The sequence below is a fragment of the Peromyscus maniculatus genome, chromosome X (genome assembly GCF_049852395.1).
Source record: "Peromyscus maniculatus bairdii isolate BWxNUB_F1_BW_parent chromosome X, HU_Pman_BW_mat_3.1, whole genome shotgun sequence".
NCBI classification, from domain to species: Eukaryota; Metazoa; Chordata; class Mammalia; order Rodentia; family Cricetidae; genus Peromyscus; species Peromyscus maniculatus.
In genome coordinates, this window is record NC_134875.1 from 26,998,693 (window position 1) to 27,014,779 (window position 16,087).

The 16,087-nt window shown below is 50.9% G+C and overlaps 1 protein-coding gene across 2 annotated transcripts in view; it reads left to right on the plus strand.

Moving 5' to 3' along the window:
* Nucleotides 1-12,678, plus strand: part of Elf4 (E74 like ETS transcription factor 4) — a 43,263-nt gene extending 30,585 nt beyond the window's left edge. For both annotated transcript variants that reach the window (XM_006996632.4, XM_042269611.2), the window contains exons 3-9: nucleotides 2,561-2,732; nucleotides 3,056-3,148; nucleotides 4,530-4,736; nucleotides 5,550-5,633; nucleotides 5,721-5,913; nucleotides 6,494-6,871; nucleotides 8,138-12,678. In XM_006996632.4, the coding sequence (XP_006996694.1) occupies nucleotides 2,561-2,732; nucleotides 3,056-3,148; nucleotides 4,530-4,736; nucleotides 5,550-5,633; nucleotides 5,721-5,913; nucleotides 6,494-6,871; nucleotides 8,138-8,942 (1,932 nt within the window). In that variant the 3' untranslated portion in view covers nucleotides 8,943-12,678. The remainder of the gene's footprint in view (nucleotides 1-2,560; nucleotides 2,733-3,055; nucleotides 3,149-4,529; nucleotides 4,737-5,549; nucleotides 5,634-5,720; nucleotides 5,914-6,493; nucleotides 6,872-8,137) is intronic.
* Nucleotides 12,679-16,087: the final 3,409 nt, after the last annotated feature.

Below are 16,087 nucleotides of genomic sequence, written 5' to 3' on the forward strand. Positions count from 1 at the left end.
TTACAGCACATGCAGTCACCGTGCTGGCCAAGTAATTAGTAGGCCAGCCGGCTGAGCTGTGAGTCCATCGGCAAATGGGACCAAGCGGACACTTACATCCTACTGAACATCCTGGAGGGTGTCTGCTACTTCCCTTCAGCCCCAGGGTCACAGGAAGAAAACTGCTGGGACCACTACATAGCAAAACAGGGCACTGCCAGCTGGACTCACAGCGTGGAACCGGAGTCTTAGCATCTTCAGATGCACGCCTCTAGGGAGTCGGTAGGCTCACCCATAAACGTCTTCTCAGCCTGAGGATTCAGGCTATGGCAGAAGTGGGAGTAGGATCCTGGTACTCTGGTGCCCACTGCTCTACCCCTTGTGTGGCACTGAAGCTAGGAGGGTGCATTTTCTGGGCTGCGAGATGGTCCACGGGCTTCCTTCCACTCCGCTCTTTCACAAGAAGGAGAAAGATGAGGCAGCCAGGCGTGGAACGAGGACGGGGAGAGTCGAAATCAACAATGCTGGGTTTTAATCTCACTTGGGACACAGTGTCACCTACCCGAGTCTTTCCCCTGCCCTATTTGGCTGCTACATCCTAAATCTTGTCCAAGAGAAGATCCAGCTGAATATTTCCAGAGCTCTGAGGGCGTCGGATGCTCTATCTATGGGAGGGTAGAAAACGCTCTTACTGGTCTTACCGAAGGCTGCCCTCTAGTGGGCCCTGAGCACATTGCACTTTCTGGCCTGTTGGGTCTTGAACAAAATAACTCAGCTTGGTTGTCAGTCTGTTCTGGGGTATGCCTTCTTGTGGAAGGCATCAGATAAGAAGGGGAGAAAAGTTGAACCTTACCTGGATTCTCAGTGCTATTTATAATCGTCACTTGTTTCCAATCCTCTCAAAAACTATTCTTGTTCTTTATACTCCAAGCATTCCTCTACCCTCAGCGCTGGACAGCCTACCCTCAGCATTGGATAGATAGCCTCTGGTCCAGTCAAGACACACTCAAAGCCGAGGCTGCCCTCAATTGCCCTAACTCCTCCCATTTGTCTTTAACATCCTCTGTTACTATTTCTGTCCCATTGGCCTAGGAAAAGAAGCATCCCTCTTCCTTGCCTGGGTAACTCCTACCCTTTCATAGTATCTGTTCTCACCTACCTCAAAAAAAATGAATCACCTCTCTCTCTTTCTTCCTCGCTTTCTGCTTCCTTCTATTCCTCCTGCCTCCTTCCTTCCCTCTATCATCTCTCCCCCGTCCTTCATTTTTCGCACCTCTCTGATATAACCCCTAAGGAAATCTTCCCTTAAGAATGTCAGCTTCTTAGCTTCTCCACGGGACAGTCTCCACCCCGTACCTTTCCATTTTCATCTGCCTTTCGCTCCACAGAAAATGACCTTTGCTGTTAAATGTCAAGAATATAAAAGAACTCATAAGTCATAGATAGATAGATGATAGATAGAAAGACAGACAGACAGACAGACTGACTGACTGACTTTCTCAAAAGGAACATGAATGTACTTAGGATAAGAAACACAACACGGGGCTGGAGAGATGGTTCAGCAGTTAAGAGTACTTGTTGCTCTTGCAGAAGACCCAGGTGAGGTTCCCAGCACCCACATCTGCCAGGTCCCAACTGCTGGAACCCCAGTTCCAAGCAGCCCTCTTCTGACTCTGTCCCAGACACTCACATGGTGCACATAGATACATGTAGGTAAAACACTGACATTTTTCAAAGAACCAAAACATTTGTTTCCTAGAGGCTCCAGCTGCCTAATGATAACTTATTCTACGCCAGGACCTGTTGTGAATGCATTATGTTTACTGATCTGGTTAAACAATCTATGGGATCAATAATACAGGTAACCCGGTTTTATGAATAAGGCAACTGACACGCAAAAAGGTTAGGGAACTTTCCTAGGGTCATAAAGTACTAGGAAATAACAGACAGTTTAAAATCCAGGCAATCTGGCTCAAGATCAGTGCAGTCCAATCCAATTTTATGGGATGCTAGAAATGTTCTATATTTGTGTAGTGGACCACTAGTCACATGCAGCTTCAGAGTACTTGCCATCAATCAATCCCTCACCACTCGTGACTCTTCTCATAGACTCAGCTCTAACCTCAGATCATGGTCTAACTCAACAAATCAAAACCTGTTTGCCCGGGATCACTGGTAAAGTGCATGCATCCTTAGCATGTACAAGGCCTTGATTTCCATCCCCAGTACTGCACATACACAAAGTTCTTGGCTGAGTGCATGTCCCGCAGAGTTAAGCCATCTCTATTCATCAAGATCCCACTTAGAGCATCACCTAGGGGGGCTGGCAAGATGGCGTAGCAATTAAAGGTGCCTGCTGCAAAGCCTAAGGACCCTATGATGGAAGAAGAGAACCAACTCCAGCAAGTTGTCCTGACCACCACCACACACATGCTGTGGTATGTCCCACCTCTAAAAAGAATAAAATAAAGATGTCATTAAAAAAAAAAACCACCTAATGAGGTTGGCCTTGGCATCTGATAGGGTGGGCTTCTTAGAAGAAGTAGGTGAGCCTTGACCTGGATCTCTTTCTTCTCCATAGCTGGAAGACCCTTCAGTGTTCCCAGCTGTGATCGTGGAGCAGGTCCCCTATCCCGAATTACTGCATCTGTACTCGGGACTGGATCTGGATGACGTCCACAATGGCATCATAAGGGACAGGACCTTGTGCATGACACAAGATCAGATCCTAGAAGGCGGTATTTTGCTGGCAGGTCTGTTCCTTTCTGGTCGGGGAAGGTGTATGGTGGAGAAAGGAATTCTGCCTCCAGGGAACAGCAGTCCACTGTGGCTGCTAGTAACCCCACATAATGGGCAAGAGTTCCCACGAAAGAGAGGGGAACCATCTCAATCCATTCATAAATTCATCAGGTGCAGCGGCACAAAGAATGGAACCCAAGCTGGGGAGGGGAATTGGGTGGGAGGGAATCTGGGGTCTGTCCAGCTGTGCCATAGAGTCCCTCCTCGGCTTGGCCCTCATATAGCTGTTCTGAAGCCTAACAGAGCTCTCCTTTCTACCCTCACCCCTTGGAACCAGATGACAATGTGTCCACCTCACAAAATGTGTCATCTACTGAAGTCCTGTTCAATGTGGAATCTCCCAACGACGTCCTGGATGAGAAGCAGATCTGTAAGTGTGAAGTCAAAGTACCTGAATTTAAGGTGGCAAATAGTCCTCTTTGCATCTTCACATTTGATTTCCAGGCACATGGGCATCAGGTCTAGGGATTCCCATCCATCAGTATATGTGGGAAGAAACTCAGGCCCGGGCTGACAGGAGAGGGTCAGGAAGGCCCCGGAGACAAGGGCAAGATGGCCAGGAAAATGTTGGTGTTATTTCACCAGTTTTTTGACAAATACACATACAACAAAATGTATCACCTTAGTCTTTTTGAGGGGTCCACCTCAGCAATGGTAAGTGGTTTTACACTGTTGAGCAGCTATCTTTGCCATCTCTAAAGTCCTGTACATCTGAGAAGACAGAATGAATAGTCCTTTGAAATATTTGTATTATTTTTTTTCTTTTTTCTTTTTTTCGGAGCTGAGGACCGAACCCAGGGCCTGGCGCTTGCTAGGCAAGCGCTCTCCCACTGAGCTAAATTCCCAAGCCCATTTATTAAATTTTAAATTATATTTTGTGTAGGGGTGTATGCATATGCCAAGACGTGAGTGTGGAGGTCAGAAGACAATTTGAGGAGTTGATTCTCTCCTCCCATCGTGCGGGTCCTGGGGCTCAAACTCAGATCATAAGACTTGGCAGCAAGTCTCTCAGTCCCTGCTGCCTGTTCCTGAAGGCCAGATTCTAAGAGGGTGCAGATGCCTGTTGATCCTCCATGGCCTCTAGCGCCTTAGAAGACACGCCCCCTCCCCCGGCAGTGCGCCTCTTAGTTCCTTCTCCAAAAGGTACTCAAATGCTTCCAAAGAGTCCCCCCACTCAATTGCCCTTGCCCAAGGGGGTACTGTGACATAATTGAGGACAAAAATAATCTCTGAGGCTAAAGAAAATGTCTCCCCTTGCCTCTCACTAATATTCAGCCAGGACTCAACAGATATTGACTGAGTGCCAACATGTATCCCTGTTGCTGTGTGACCATGGCACATGACTTGCCGTTTCTCAGTTTCCTAATCAGGAAAGCAGAGGAATTGGGCTTGATGCTTTCTGAAGTCCTTTTGGGTTGTCAGATGAGTGGATGACTAAATCCTTCAAGTCCTTTCTCCGAATGCAGCCTGGACCTTCCCCACTACTGGTAGTGAGTGATAAATGTAGCCATGGTGATTGGGGCAGATCAATGTCTACAGCTCTGCAGATGTCCCCCCCCCCCCCCCCCCCGCTTCGTGGGGTGAGACCCCCGAGGCAGCTTTAGGTGTACCTTACGGCTGGGGCTATGGAGAATGGCATCCCCATCATCCCCCATGCCGAGCATTTTCCTCTGGAGCCACAGCACTAGAGAAAAAAGATGAGGGCTCTCTTTGCCCTTGGCTCTGCCCACCACGGCCCTTTCTTCTTGCAGTCAGCACACCTGAAATACTTCAAGACTCAGACTCTGCGCAGGCCATCAGTCTGCCCAACCTTCTGTTTTCTGCCTCGGAACCTGAAGAGCCGAAGAAGACAAGCGATACAGGTGAAGCGAAGACAAGTGACCAGAAGGAGCAGCCTCTGGAGGAGAGGGTCTCCAGAGAGGAAAGTCCTAAGAAGACAGGGAAGTCAAGGAAGAGAAGTAAGGCCGTGGGAGAGTCTATACTCGTCTTTGGTAGGGAAAGCCTTGGGGGACTGGGAGGCCCAAGGACTGAGTGGCTTGAGGCTCAGAGGGGCATTAAGTGGATGATAGCTCTTTGGTCCAGCAGGGATGACTTAAAGGTCACTGTTCTGTAAGTCTTGGCTTCATCAGGGGTCCATCCCAAAGCCTGGCCTTTCTCATGCTTCTGCTGTCTGTTCAGCACATTCATAAACTCCTCTAGCAATGCCAATAGTCTCAGTTGGTTGGCTCCTAGGTTGGGTGTTGGGACACCATGCCTAGACTCCTGGCTAGTTCCTGGACTTTGGGGGCCTTCACATAAAAATGAGTCATGCTGTATGCTTATCTAGATTCTATTGCACTTATGAAACAGGCCATCTCTGCAAGGACTTTGGGCTTTCCCAAGCTCCTGTGTTATTGATTTACTTAGGGGGTGGCTGCTTGATACTGCATCAGTGCGCCTACCCCGTCTCTGTACTACACTGACCTGCACCACAAAAACACCTTAAGGCTGTCTCCCGTCCCAAAAGTTAGGTCAGGAATTTCTGGCCTAGCTGTTCTTCTAAAGGTACCTACTGTACAAACCTTGCACCTCCCTGTGTGGGAGCCTTGATGTGGAGTTAACTTTAGAGACGGAAGTGGATGGTGCGGATGCCTGGTGGCTGTGGATCTGGAGGACTGGATGGACCTCCTGCTTTAGTGACCTAGCTTGCCCATGGTGGTTGGTCCTGGCGTATGCAGCTTGCCCAGCCAACTTTGACCTCAGCTTTCTGCTTACCCACTTTCTCCTCACAGGCCGGAAGACAAAGAACAGCCGAAGTACCTCACCTGTCACTGACCCCAGCATGCCCATACGGAAGAAATCCAAGGATGGCAAAGGTAGAGCTGGGGCGCAGATGAGATGGGCAAGGGGGTGCCCCTTAATCTCAGACCTGAGCTGCCCCCTCACTGTCTGCCCCTCTGCAGGCAGCACCATTTATCTGTGGGAGTTCCTCCTGGCTCTTCTGCAAGACAGAAACACCTGCCCCAAGTACATCAAGTGGACCCAGCGAGAGAAAGGCATCTTCAAGTTGGTGGATTCCAAGGCTGTGTCCAAGCTGTGGGGCAAGCAGAAAAACAAGCCTGACATGAACTATGAGACCATGGGCCGGGCTCTAAGGTAGGAGTTGTGGAGACATAGGATTCCTGCCCCGAGGGATGAGCAAGATTTCCTATGCCCAAGGAGGCTCTCCCACTTGAAGGAAGGCCTGACCAGTCCCCTGTAGGATGTAGATCAACACTGCCTTTTTCTTCTTCAAGACTCCTCTTGCATCTCTGTGTTGAAAAGGGCGCTTTAGCTCCACACCCACCCAATCCCCTCACATTGCAGAAGCCAGAGATGGCCTTGAGTTGTCCCAGATGGGCTCTCAGGCCAGGGAATGGTTGACTCTCGACGGTCCGTCCTTCGCTCATTTCCATTCACTCAGCCACTGTCCCCAGTCCCAAAGCAGTGTGGGGGTTGGCGCTGAAGACCCCTTTTCGTACATCTGTTAGACTGTAAAAGCTTCAACTGTCATACGAAGCTCTTTGTGTCTAAGAGTTGGCCAGTCCTCCCACCCCAGCCCTGGAGTGCTCCTCCCCAGGCCGCCTCAGTCCCATGCTCGCCCTGCCCTAGAGACTAGCGTGTGGGGCAGATGGAGAGACAGGGCCACCTCCTTCAACTCTGCGAATGTCAGCAATCCCCTTTTTTGTCCTTCCAGATATTACTACCAGAGAGGAATCCTGGCCAAAGTGGAAGGGCAGAGGCTGGTCTACCAGTTTAAGGAGATGCCTAAGGACTTGGTGGTGATCGAGGATGAGGAGGAGAGCGCTGAAACACCGGAAGCCCCTCCCCAGGCCTCCACTTCCTCCACACCCTCCACCAGCACCATCCGGAGAGCCAGCCCCAGGGTTGGAACCAGAGCCTCCTCCCAGGACAAGGATAGCCCTTCCTGGGAGAAGCCAAAGGTTCACCACACTGGTCTCCAGCCATCCGCAAACCTGGAGTTAGGGCTGTCTGTGGACGAGGAGGTTCCCACGACCTCCACCATGCTTATCTCTCCACTACAGAGCCAGGCCAAGCTCACCAAAACGGTGAGGTAAGGGCACCAAAGTAATCGGACTCTTCTTTAGTGCCTCATGCTGTGTGGAGGGGGCCAGTTGTCACCTTCCCGTGAAGCTCGGCTGTGTTTCCGGTTTTGTGGGATCTTAACAGGACCCCCCTGAGAAGCAAGCAGGGCACATCCTGGTCGAGAGAGGAGGGATGGGGCTGGAGAGGTGACTCAGTGCTAAGAGTGTGAACTGCTCTTGCAGAGGACTCAGCTTTGCTTCCCAGCATGTAGATTGGGCAGCTCACAATCACCTGTAACTGCAGCTCCAGGGGACCTGACACCCTCTTTTGGTCTCACTGGGCATGGCATACACACACACACACACACACACACACACAAGTAAAAATTAACGAAGTAATTTTTTTTTTCGAGACAGGGTTTCTCTGTAGCTTTGTGCCTTTCCTGGAACTCACTTGGTAGTCCAGGCTGGCCTTGAACTCACAGAGATCCGCCTGGCTCGGCCTCCCGAGTGCTGGGATTAAAGGCGTCAGCCACCACCGCCTGGCATGAAGTAATTTTTTAACCTTAAAAATACAATTAAAAATAAATCTTTAGTGAGCAAGAGAGAGAACCGTGACTTGCCTGAGATCTCATGCCAGAGTAATCCAACACCAGCACTTCACTTGGGGAAGGGGCTTCTACTGGAAGATATGGCTGTTCTTGTGACACCAGAGTGTGTCCTCAGAAGCCCTCCGGGGCTTCTCCATCTGGAGCCATGCCACTAAGTCGCTGGCACTTCCCAACCGATTACGTGTGTGGCAGACGTAACGCTGCCTTCCATGCCTCTTGGCAGGCACTCACTCTTTGACGCTAAGGGGCCTGCCTACAGTTCTCTCTGGAAAGACTGGATTTGGGGCCGTGTCTGCACCTCCTGCTACGCTGGTTTGGGTCGTGGGGACAGTCTTTAGAGGAGGGGAAGCAGTCGAGCAGAATGTGGAGGAACTTGAGCTCTTGGTTTCACAAAGCTTGCGTGCCAAGTCCTTGCTCCAGTCTTGACTAGCTCTGGGCTGTGACGTGTGTGCCTCCGTTTCCTCAAACTGCACAGTTAGGGGATGCTTATTCAGTTCACGGGTGGTTTTGAAGTTTGAACAGTGTCAGTCTTCTAGAACAATCTCTGACCTATACACATTAATAAATATTAGCTAGGGCAAGAAAGGCACAGCATATGCATAGCTCCATTCCTCTGGTGCCTTCATTCCTAGCCAGTTAGGGTGCTCCCGGCCTTAACCAGCTCTGTTTTCTCTTTCTTCTCAGCACTGCTTCGGTGCCCAGCAACATCCACCTAGGAGTGGCCCCCGTGGGGCCGGGCTCCACCGTCACCCTGCAGACCATCCCGCTGACTACGGTGCTGACCAATGGGCCTCCCGCCAGTACTACTGCTCCTACTCAACTGGTTCTCCAGAGTGTTCCACAGGTGTCAACATTCAAGGACACCTTCACTTTGCAGGCCTCCTTCCCCCTGAACGCCAGTTTCCAGGAGAACCAGGTGGCAACCCAAGGGGCCCCACTGATCCTCAGTGGCCTCCCTCAACTTCTGGCGGGGGCTAACCATCCGAGCAACCCAGTGCCCTCCCAGGTCATAGGTGCTGGGTCAGCAGGGCCTAGCTCTCAGCCCCCGGGGACTGTCATTGCTGCCTTTATTAGGACTTCTGGTGGCACATCAGTGCCTGGGGTAAAGGAGGGGCCCTTGAGGTCCCCCTCGTATGTGCAGGGTGTGGTGACTGGGCCCCCGGTGGAGGGGCTGTTGGTTCCCGAAGAGACCCTGAGAGAGCTCCTGAGAGATCAGGCCCATCTTCAGCCACTTCAGGGGCAGGTGCTTTCAAGGGCTTCCCACAACCTGAGCCTTGTGGGGAACCAGACGTTCTCTCCCCCCAGCCGCCCCACTGTTGGGCTAACCCCAGTGGCTGAACTGGAGCTCTCCTCAGGCTCAGGGTCCCTGCTTGTAGCTGAGCCTAGTGTGGGCGCATCCGGGAGCCTGCTGACCAGATCTCCAACCCCAGCCCCTTTCTCCCCATTCAACCCCACTTCCCTCATTAAGATGGAGCCTCATGACATCTAAACAAAGGGATCAAAAGTATGACCTACCAGGCAACAGTGTGAAGCATTTTCATGTGGACTCAAATAGAATACCTGCCCTTACGTCTAATGGGGTGGGATACATTTGATACCAAGTCCCCAGGCCTGTTTTGACATCGCCATGATCAAACTATGCCCCGCTCAAGCATCCCTGGCATCGGACCATGGCCTTCAAGAGCACTAGGGAATAGATATCCTCTTGGAAGGATAATGGGCTAACTTCGTGATGGAGGGAAAGCCCCAAGCCAGGAAACAGCGTGTGGCCAGAGCTGGTCAGAGGCCGCATGGGAAGAGTTAAGCCTGGTCATACTTCGTTATCTCGATTCCCTACGCGGGGAACTTACCATCCCATATGTGAATATCTTCGTACGCATTTGTGTGCACTTGTGGATCTGTGTCTTCATTTCTTTGAGGAGGATGGGATGTCGATGTCAGGTCTTTTCTTCAAGTAAACGTGTGTGCGTGTGCTTGTATGTGTGCATGTGTCCGTCCATTCCTAGGTCAGCCACAGACATGAGGCAGTTTTAAAGAGAAAGCTCTCTCTCTGTGTCTCTCTGTCTCTCCCCCCCCCCTGCTAGCTACAATGCCATTCTGAGACTAGAAAGTGGCAGTTGGATGCCCCCAGTCTGGAGAGATGTCATGGAGATGGAACAGGTCTAGGTGGGCGAGCTTCACTGGGTGCACATGCTGAGAGGACATTGCTAAGGACAAGAGGTCACGTGTGTTAACACCATAGCAGAGGGAAAGGAGCACACCTAGCCGTGGGAGCAGTTGCTTGCCATAGTCACATTGCCATCAGGCTGGAACCTGGAGTACGTCCCGGAAGGTTGTGGAGCAAAGCGCTTCCCTATAGTTAGCCCCAATGATAACGCCTAGCCAGGCCTGAATGGATGGAATGCTTGTGGCCAGGGCCCTTGGCTGCTTGTGGAAGCTCGGCCCTGTGCTTTGACAACAGCTTTGCTTGGCACAGTGCTCTTCGTTCCCTATCTCAGGTTCCCTCCTCATTCCGTTTGCCCTGAGATGTTCCACCTGGCACGAGTTGCTGAGGCTAGTGGGGTGGCACCCCATCTCCAGCCCCACAGTGGCTGTGAAAGACTTCAGGTGGACGGCTGCTTTTCATCCCCGGCTGTCCCGCCTAACCCGGCTCTTTCTTCAAGAAGACAGAGCTAGCACACCTAAGTTCCCATGGCTCCTGTCGGCAGTACTCGACTCTCTGCTTCTATTCTGTATCTGCAAAGGGTTCTCCTAGTCTCTCTTAAGTCAGCCTCTCAGCTGAGGGCCTCCGTCTCCCTTCCTTGAATCTGCTTGCCTCTCTCCTACCAGGTTTAGGGGCAATGCTTCGAGATGTCGAGCCCAGAAGCAACTCTAGCCTCTGGTGAATTTGGTTAATGTGAACCAGTGCTCCAGGACCTTTCCTGTGTCCTCTGTGCCAAAGCACCCACTTGACCTAACTACCTCCCTGGCTGGTCACCATTCTCCTCTACTGTTCTGTCTCCTTCCCTGGGGGAAGGAACCATCTGTGGTTATGCAGGTACACTTGCTACATTCCCAGCAATTGGCACTGAACTGTCTGTGCTAATAAAATCAGCTTATGATGGCAATCTCTTGATTGTTGGAAATAAGCATCTTGAGAAAAGTTCAGCATTGTTGTTGCTGTTATTGTTGCTGTTGTTGTATTGGGGTTTTAGTTTTTTGAGAGAGTATCTCATATAGTCGTATCTCATATAGTCGTTGTTGGCTTCGAACTTGCTATGTAGGTGAAGATGACCTTGAAATTCTGGTTCTCTTGCTTCCACCTTGTGATGCTAGAATTGCAGGTGTGTACCACCATGCCCAGTTCGTGTGCTTCTGTGGATCAAAGCAGGCTAGAAATTGTGCTATACCCCCAGCTCAACCAGTTTTAATGAGCACAAAGGCACAGTGTGAGTTGGGGTGGTCTTGCAGCAACCTGGAATGTAATATCTGTACATACTTCCTGACTTCAAGGAAATTATCTTAGGGCCATCAACACTTTCTATAGTCCAGTCATCTTCTCCATGGTTCTCAGTCCTTGTTAGCCCACACTTGCCGTGCCTCCACCTATTGTACTTTGTTTCTGTGTGGGCTCCTCCTCATCTCTTTATATGTGGGTGTTCTCCAAGGATCCCACCGTTGTCCTGGGCCAGGTCTTTGAAATGAGTTGGCAATCCAGAGCCTACTTTTCTAAGTCCGTGGCTCCCAGCTCTAGTGAGCTGCTTCCTGACCTAGACTTGAGATCTCTGAGATGTCTGCTGGCTACCTGCACTTGACCCTGTCCCTCTCCTCCTCTCCTGACATCCAGCCTGTCTACATTCCCAGAGCATGCAGCCTAGCTCATGCTGCTCAGCTTCCCCCTTCCCAACACGTCAGCACCCTGTCCAGTGTGACTTCTCATCTTGCAGGCCACTTATTCTCCCCTTCTCTGCTAAAAGGCCTGCAGTGAGTCCTGGCCCGCGGGTAGGGCCAGTATTTCAAATACCCTCCAGGCTTTTCTAGAGGCCTAGCATTAACCCTTTAGTTTCTTAGTCATGACATGGCCCAAGGGGTCCTGCAGGAATTGGGGAGCACTTGGAGAGCTAATGGCAGTAATTCTAGAAAGATCTGAAATTCGGTGTCAGCCTCACCAGGAAACAAAGCTCAAAGCTGGTGGTCCTGTCCAATATTCCCCACCCCACTCCAAGGTACTACTCCAAAAGGATTCCATGGTCTTTGAATTTATTACTGCCATAAATTCCCACCTATCATTTCTTTCCTGGGTTCTGTTCAACCAAAATGTTTTCTCTCCTCACTGACAACTAAAAATTGTGTCTCAAGACTGAATTCGGTAGAAGCAGCCAGTTCTTAAGTTTAATTCAAACTTGTAACTGCCACTTGATGGGCAGGCGATTATAAACAGCCTGTGACATCTCTATCGTAATCACAAACTGTTACATAGACCTTAAGTTTAGATCCGGACCTATTTAGTCGTGTGTGTGTGTGTGTGTGTGTGTGTGTGTGTGTGTGTGTTATCTCATGAGGGATAGGCATCACTGTTTCACCACAAAATGGGGCAGACTACAGAGCAGAGGAGCATCAATGACTAGTTACTGATTGATCTGATGAGAGATGGGGACCTAGAGGTAGGTGACCCCTGTCCTCCCCTCTCCTCAGACAGTTACCCCGGGTGCTTCACTGCCCTGGGCCTGCCATTCCTGGCTCAGTGCCCCCACGGTACACCCCGCCCCCTATCTTAACACCCAAGACTTATATTACTTTGAACATCCTCTGATCCTAAAGACACCTCCCTGTCCGGTTTCTTTTCTACACAAAGTGTTAAACTAGCTACCCAGGTAACTAACCCTTGCTGACAAGAGTTATGGAAGAGACTAGAGGAGAACCTCAGGAGAAAGATTTACTTTAAGCAGAGTCAGGTGGCAGAAATAGCCCCACTTTTGTGATGGCCTAATGGAGTCAGGAGTCAAGTGAAGATCTGCACCTCCCAGCGCTGTGTTCCCCTCCCCTGGCTCCCACAGCACTTTGTATATACCTCTCATTGTAGCACATTGTATGTAGTTCTTGAATTGTGTTTATGTACGTTCCCCCTCCAATAGACTGTGAGCTCCTCCAGGACAGGAGCTGTGTGCTAGTCAATGATGTATCCCCAGCACCTAGCCACAGTGCCTGACACACAGTAGGTGCTCAATAAATGTTTATTGAAAAGATGAATGAGTCCAGATTCCAACTGTGCAACCTTCTGCGTGACAGCAGGAACAGGACAGGTAGGCCACTCCGACCACAATGTTTTGTTTTGATGTCATTGGAGAAAGGGGGGGGTCTCATGGAGCTGACTATGTGACCCTGTTCTGAGTCATACATTCGTTGCCAAAACCCATTTATTTGGTGCTGAAGATGGAACCCAGAGAGCTTCCAGTATGCTGGACAAACACTCTACCAACTGAGCTACATCCGCAGCCCCTAGTACAGCATTTTGACCCATCACACAACATTTCAGGCAGCTACTCCCTTTACCCACATGTTTATTTACCGTTGGGTTCACCGGGAGCTCAGAGTTGCTTTCCACTATGCTTTGCTGACAGGCGACTCCCAAACAACTGCCACTGTCTCCCTTCCAGCGACTGCCTCAGCACTATTTCCTCATCCCTGGGTGGAACTGAGGTAGAAATGTCACCCCCTCCCCCTCCTCGGGCGGGGACAACCAAGTTTTTCTGATGGTCACAAGCTTGCTGACTGTACTCAGAAAGGCAGTGGCCTAGGGTGAGCCAACTTTGGGCTCCCAGCCTCAGCAGCCTCCTCTCGCCTGTGCCCGGTGCGCCAGATATAGAAGCCAATATCCAGCAGGTGGCGCTGTGGAGCCGGCGACGGTGGGCCAGCCAGGCGGAGCCCGGGGAGGGAGGGGCGGTCAGGGCGTGGCCCACCGCTCCCAGAGGAGCGGGCTAAGCGGGCTTCTTCCTGTCCCTTGACCGCGTTCTCTGACTCCCGGGGAGGTTCGGGTTCCCGCCGACAACCACCCTAGCTCTGGAGCTTCGAACTTTACCCTCGGTCCCCTTTCCTTCCCAAGGAGAGTTGAGCTGTCCACGGAGTGTCTCCTCCTCATTGGCCAACCGCTCGCTCCCTGGCCCCGCCCCCAGCCTCGCGTACTCGCAGGTGAGCAAGAGTCTGCTGGCCTCCTGGGCTCCCTGCGCACTCCCTAGAAAAGCAAAAGCAGGCTCCGGGCCATCACCAATCCCTCGACAGGCCCTGGATCTGATGCTCCTCTCTCCTTGGCCTGCCTTTAGCGACACTTTCAAGAACCAGCACTTTCTCTCTTGAAATGGGAGAACGATCGAGGCATGTGTCTGCAGCTTGAACCCAAGCTCCGGGAGAAGGGGGCCCTGAGCCTGGGAGGATCGTGCACCCAGTGACACATCATTGCAGTGGTCGGCCCCCCTAAGAGTGAAAACTATCCCTCTAAGGGGGAAACATAGAACCAGGCCTGCCCCTCCTTCTGAATCCAACATGCCTGAACATTTGGTGACTCCCTTATAGTGGTCCAGGATGCCTTAGGCATACCTGACTCTTTGAAAACGCGTCAAGACCCAACACAATAAAATGCCCAACAGATTTTCTGATTAGACCAGATTATGAAAGCGGCAACGTACTGCCTAGTTCACCTCTCTCCATCACCTCTATCATCTAGAGACCAGGCATGAAAATCCAGAAGTTGATAGGGGTGCTCTCAACACCAGAAGAGGACCATCCTGGCAAGATCAACATTAACTGACCTTGGCACAGAGGGGGAACTGACTTCAGCGAAACTCTTATTTTGTTCTTTATAAAGTCTCATCTATCCAGAGTTTGGTAAACTGAGCGCCCACTGGAAAGATTAGGCTCTCAAGCAAGGTGCACAGTAGTGAGCGGTATTAGCTCTCCCTATTCCACACAGGAAAGCACTCAAAGAACTTTTAATTAAGAGGCCACCAGCTGGGGCTGGAGAGATGGCCCAGCAGTTAAGAGCACTGGCTGCTCTTCCAGAGGACACGGGTTTAATTCCCAGTACCCACATGGCAGCTCACAACTGTCTGACCCCAGATTTAAGAGGCCACTAGCTTTAGTATCTGTCCATGCTTCTAGCCTTGATTCTCATAACCTGACAATGGTCTCCAGTTAATGTGTGGGTAAGAAACCCATAAGCATGAAAATATGAAACTGCTGTTGACTCTTAAAATTCTCCTCTCCAGGCCTTTGCTCAGATTGTGCCCTCAATCCAAACATCATTCCCTGGTAACTATTTATACTAAGTATACACCATTCGTCATCTCTCCCAGGCCATGTGTTCCAATCATCCAGGTGCCCTTGTCCAGCCCTTTGAGCTCCCACGGCATTTTGGGCCTATCTGAATACTGTCAAACCACACCATCCACAGCTTCTGTAACCTCCTGACATGCCTGACTTCTGAATGGCAAGGTTTTTGTTGAGACAAGGTCTCATCTGTGTAGCCCAAGCTGACCTCAAATCCTCCTGTCTCTGTCTTTCAGAGAAGTGGGATTACAGGCATGCATTGCCACACCTTGCTTGTTCTTTTGGGACAGGGTCTTGCCATATCGCCCTGGCTTGACCTAGAATTCACAGCAATCCATCTGCCTCAATGCCTCACTCCCTCAAGCTGGGATTATGGGCATGGGCCACCATGTATGCTTGCCTTTTTATTGCAAGTTTCAAAGAGAGGATGGACCTGAAATTGGAAACACTATGGGGTGTTTGGGATGACCTGTGATCAGAAAGCGGGGAGGGGAACAGCAGTGAGGCAGATTAGTGTTGTGCCTCTAAAAAGGATGATGCTCCTGTATCTGGACAGACTCAGGCAGAAGCGAGTTCCTGAGGTGTGGGTAAGGAGAGCGCTTAAGTTTACTCCTGGACAATGACTGGACTCCAGGAAGCCAGACACATCATTCCCATGGCCTGCCCACTCAAGCTACAGTGAGAGGCCCCAAAGACAGAGCTTAAAAGTTTGTAGGATCCAGACCTTCAGAAAATCTCTCATTCAAAGACACATTCTGGGGCCTGCAGACAATTTTAACTTCTGTTTATCGAAAAGTGGGAGTAATTGTAAAACTAGGGGCAGGAGTCTTGCGTTTATAGCTAGGTCACTGGAAACTAGAATCATGGAGAGCCAGCACGGCTCAGGTGGGCAGGTAAGGCACTGGTACAGCAGTGAAGGCTGGCAAGGGTAAGGGCAGGCTGGGGAACTACACAGTGTAGCCAGGTGGATAGTCCCAGCATGAAGAGGAATTAGTGGGCAGCTGATTTCCGACTGGATTAGGGAGGACTGCACCACCACCCAGCAGCCATAGGGGGCCTCTCCCCTATTCCTGTTACTCCAGTTGCAAACAAGGAATGCTCTTCCCACATCTTCAGGTGAAGGCAACCCCAAGATGGACCATTTTACCCTCAGGAGGGCAGGAGCCCTGGGACATGCCCATCCTTCCTTTCCAGATTCCCACCCCGACCTAATGACCCAAAACTCTATCTTGCCTTGCCTTCACCCACTGTATCCCTAGGGACCACTCAACTCCCCCAAAGCCACAAAGAGGAGAATCGTGAAGACAGGAGACAAAGGCCCTGACACAGGTG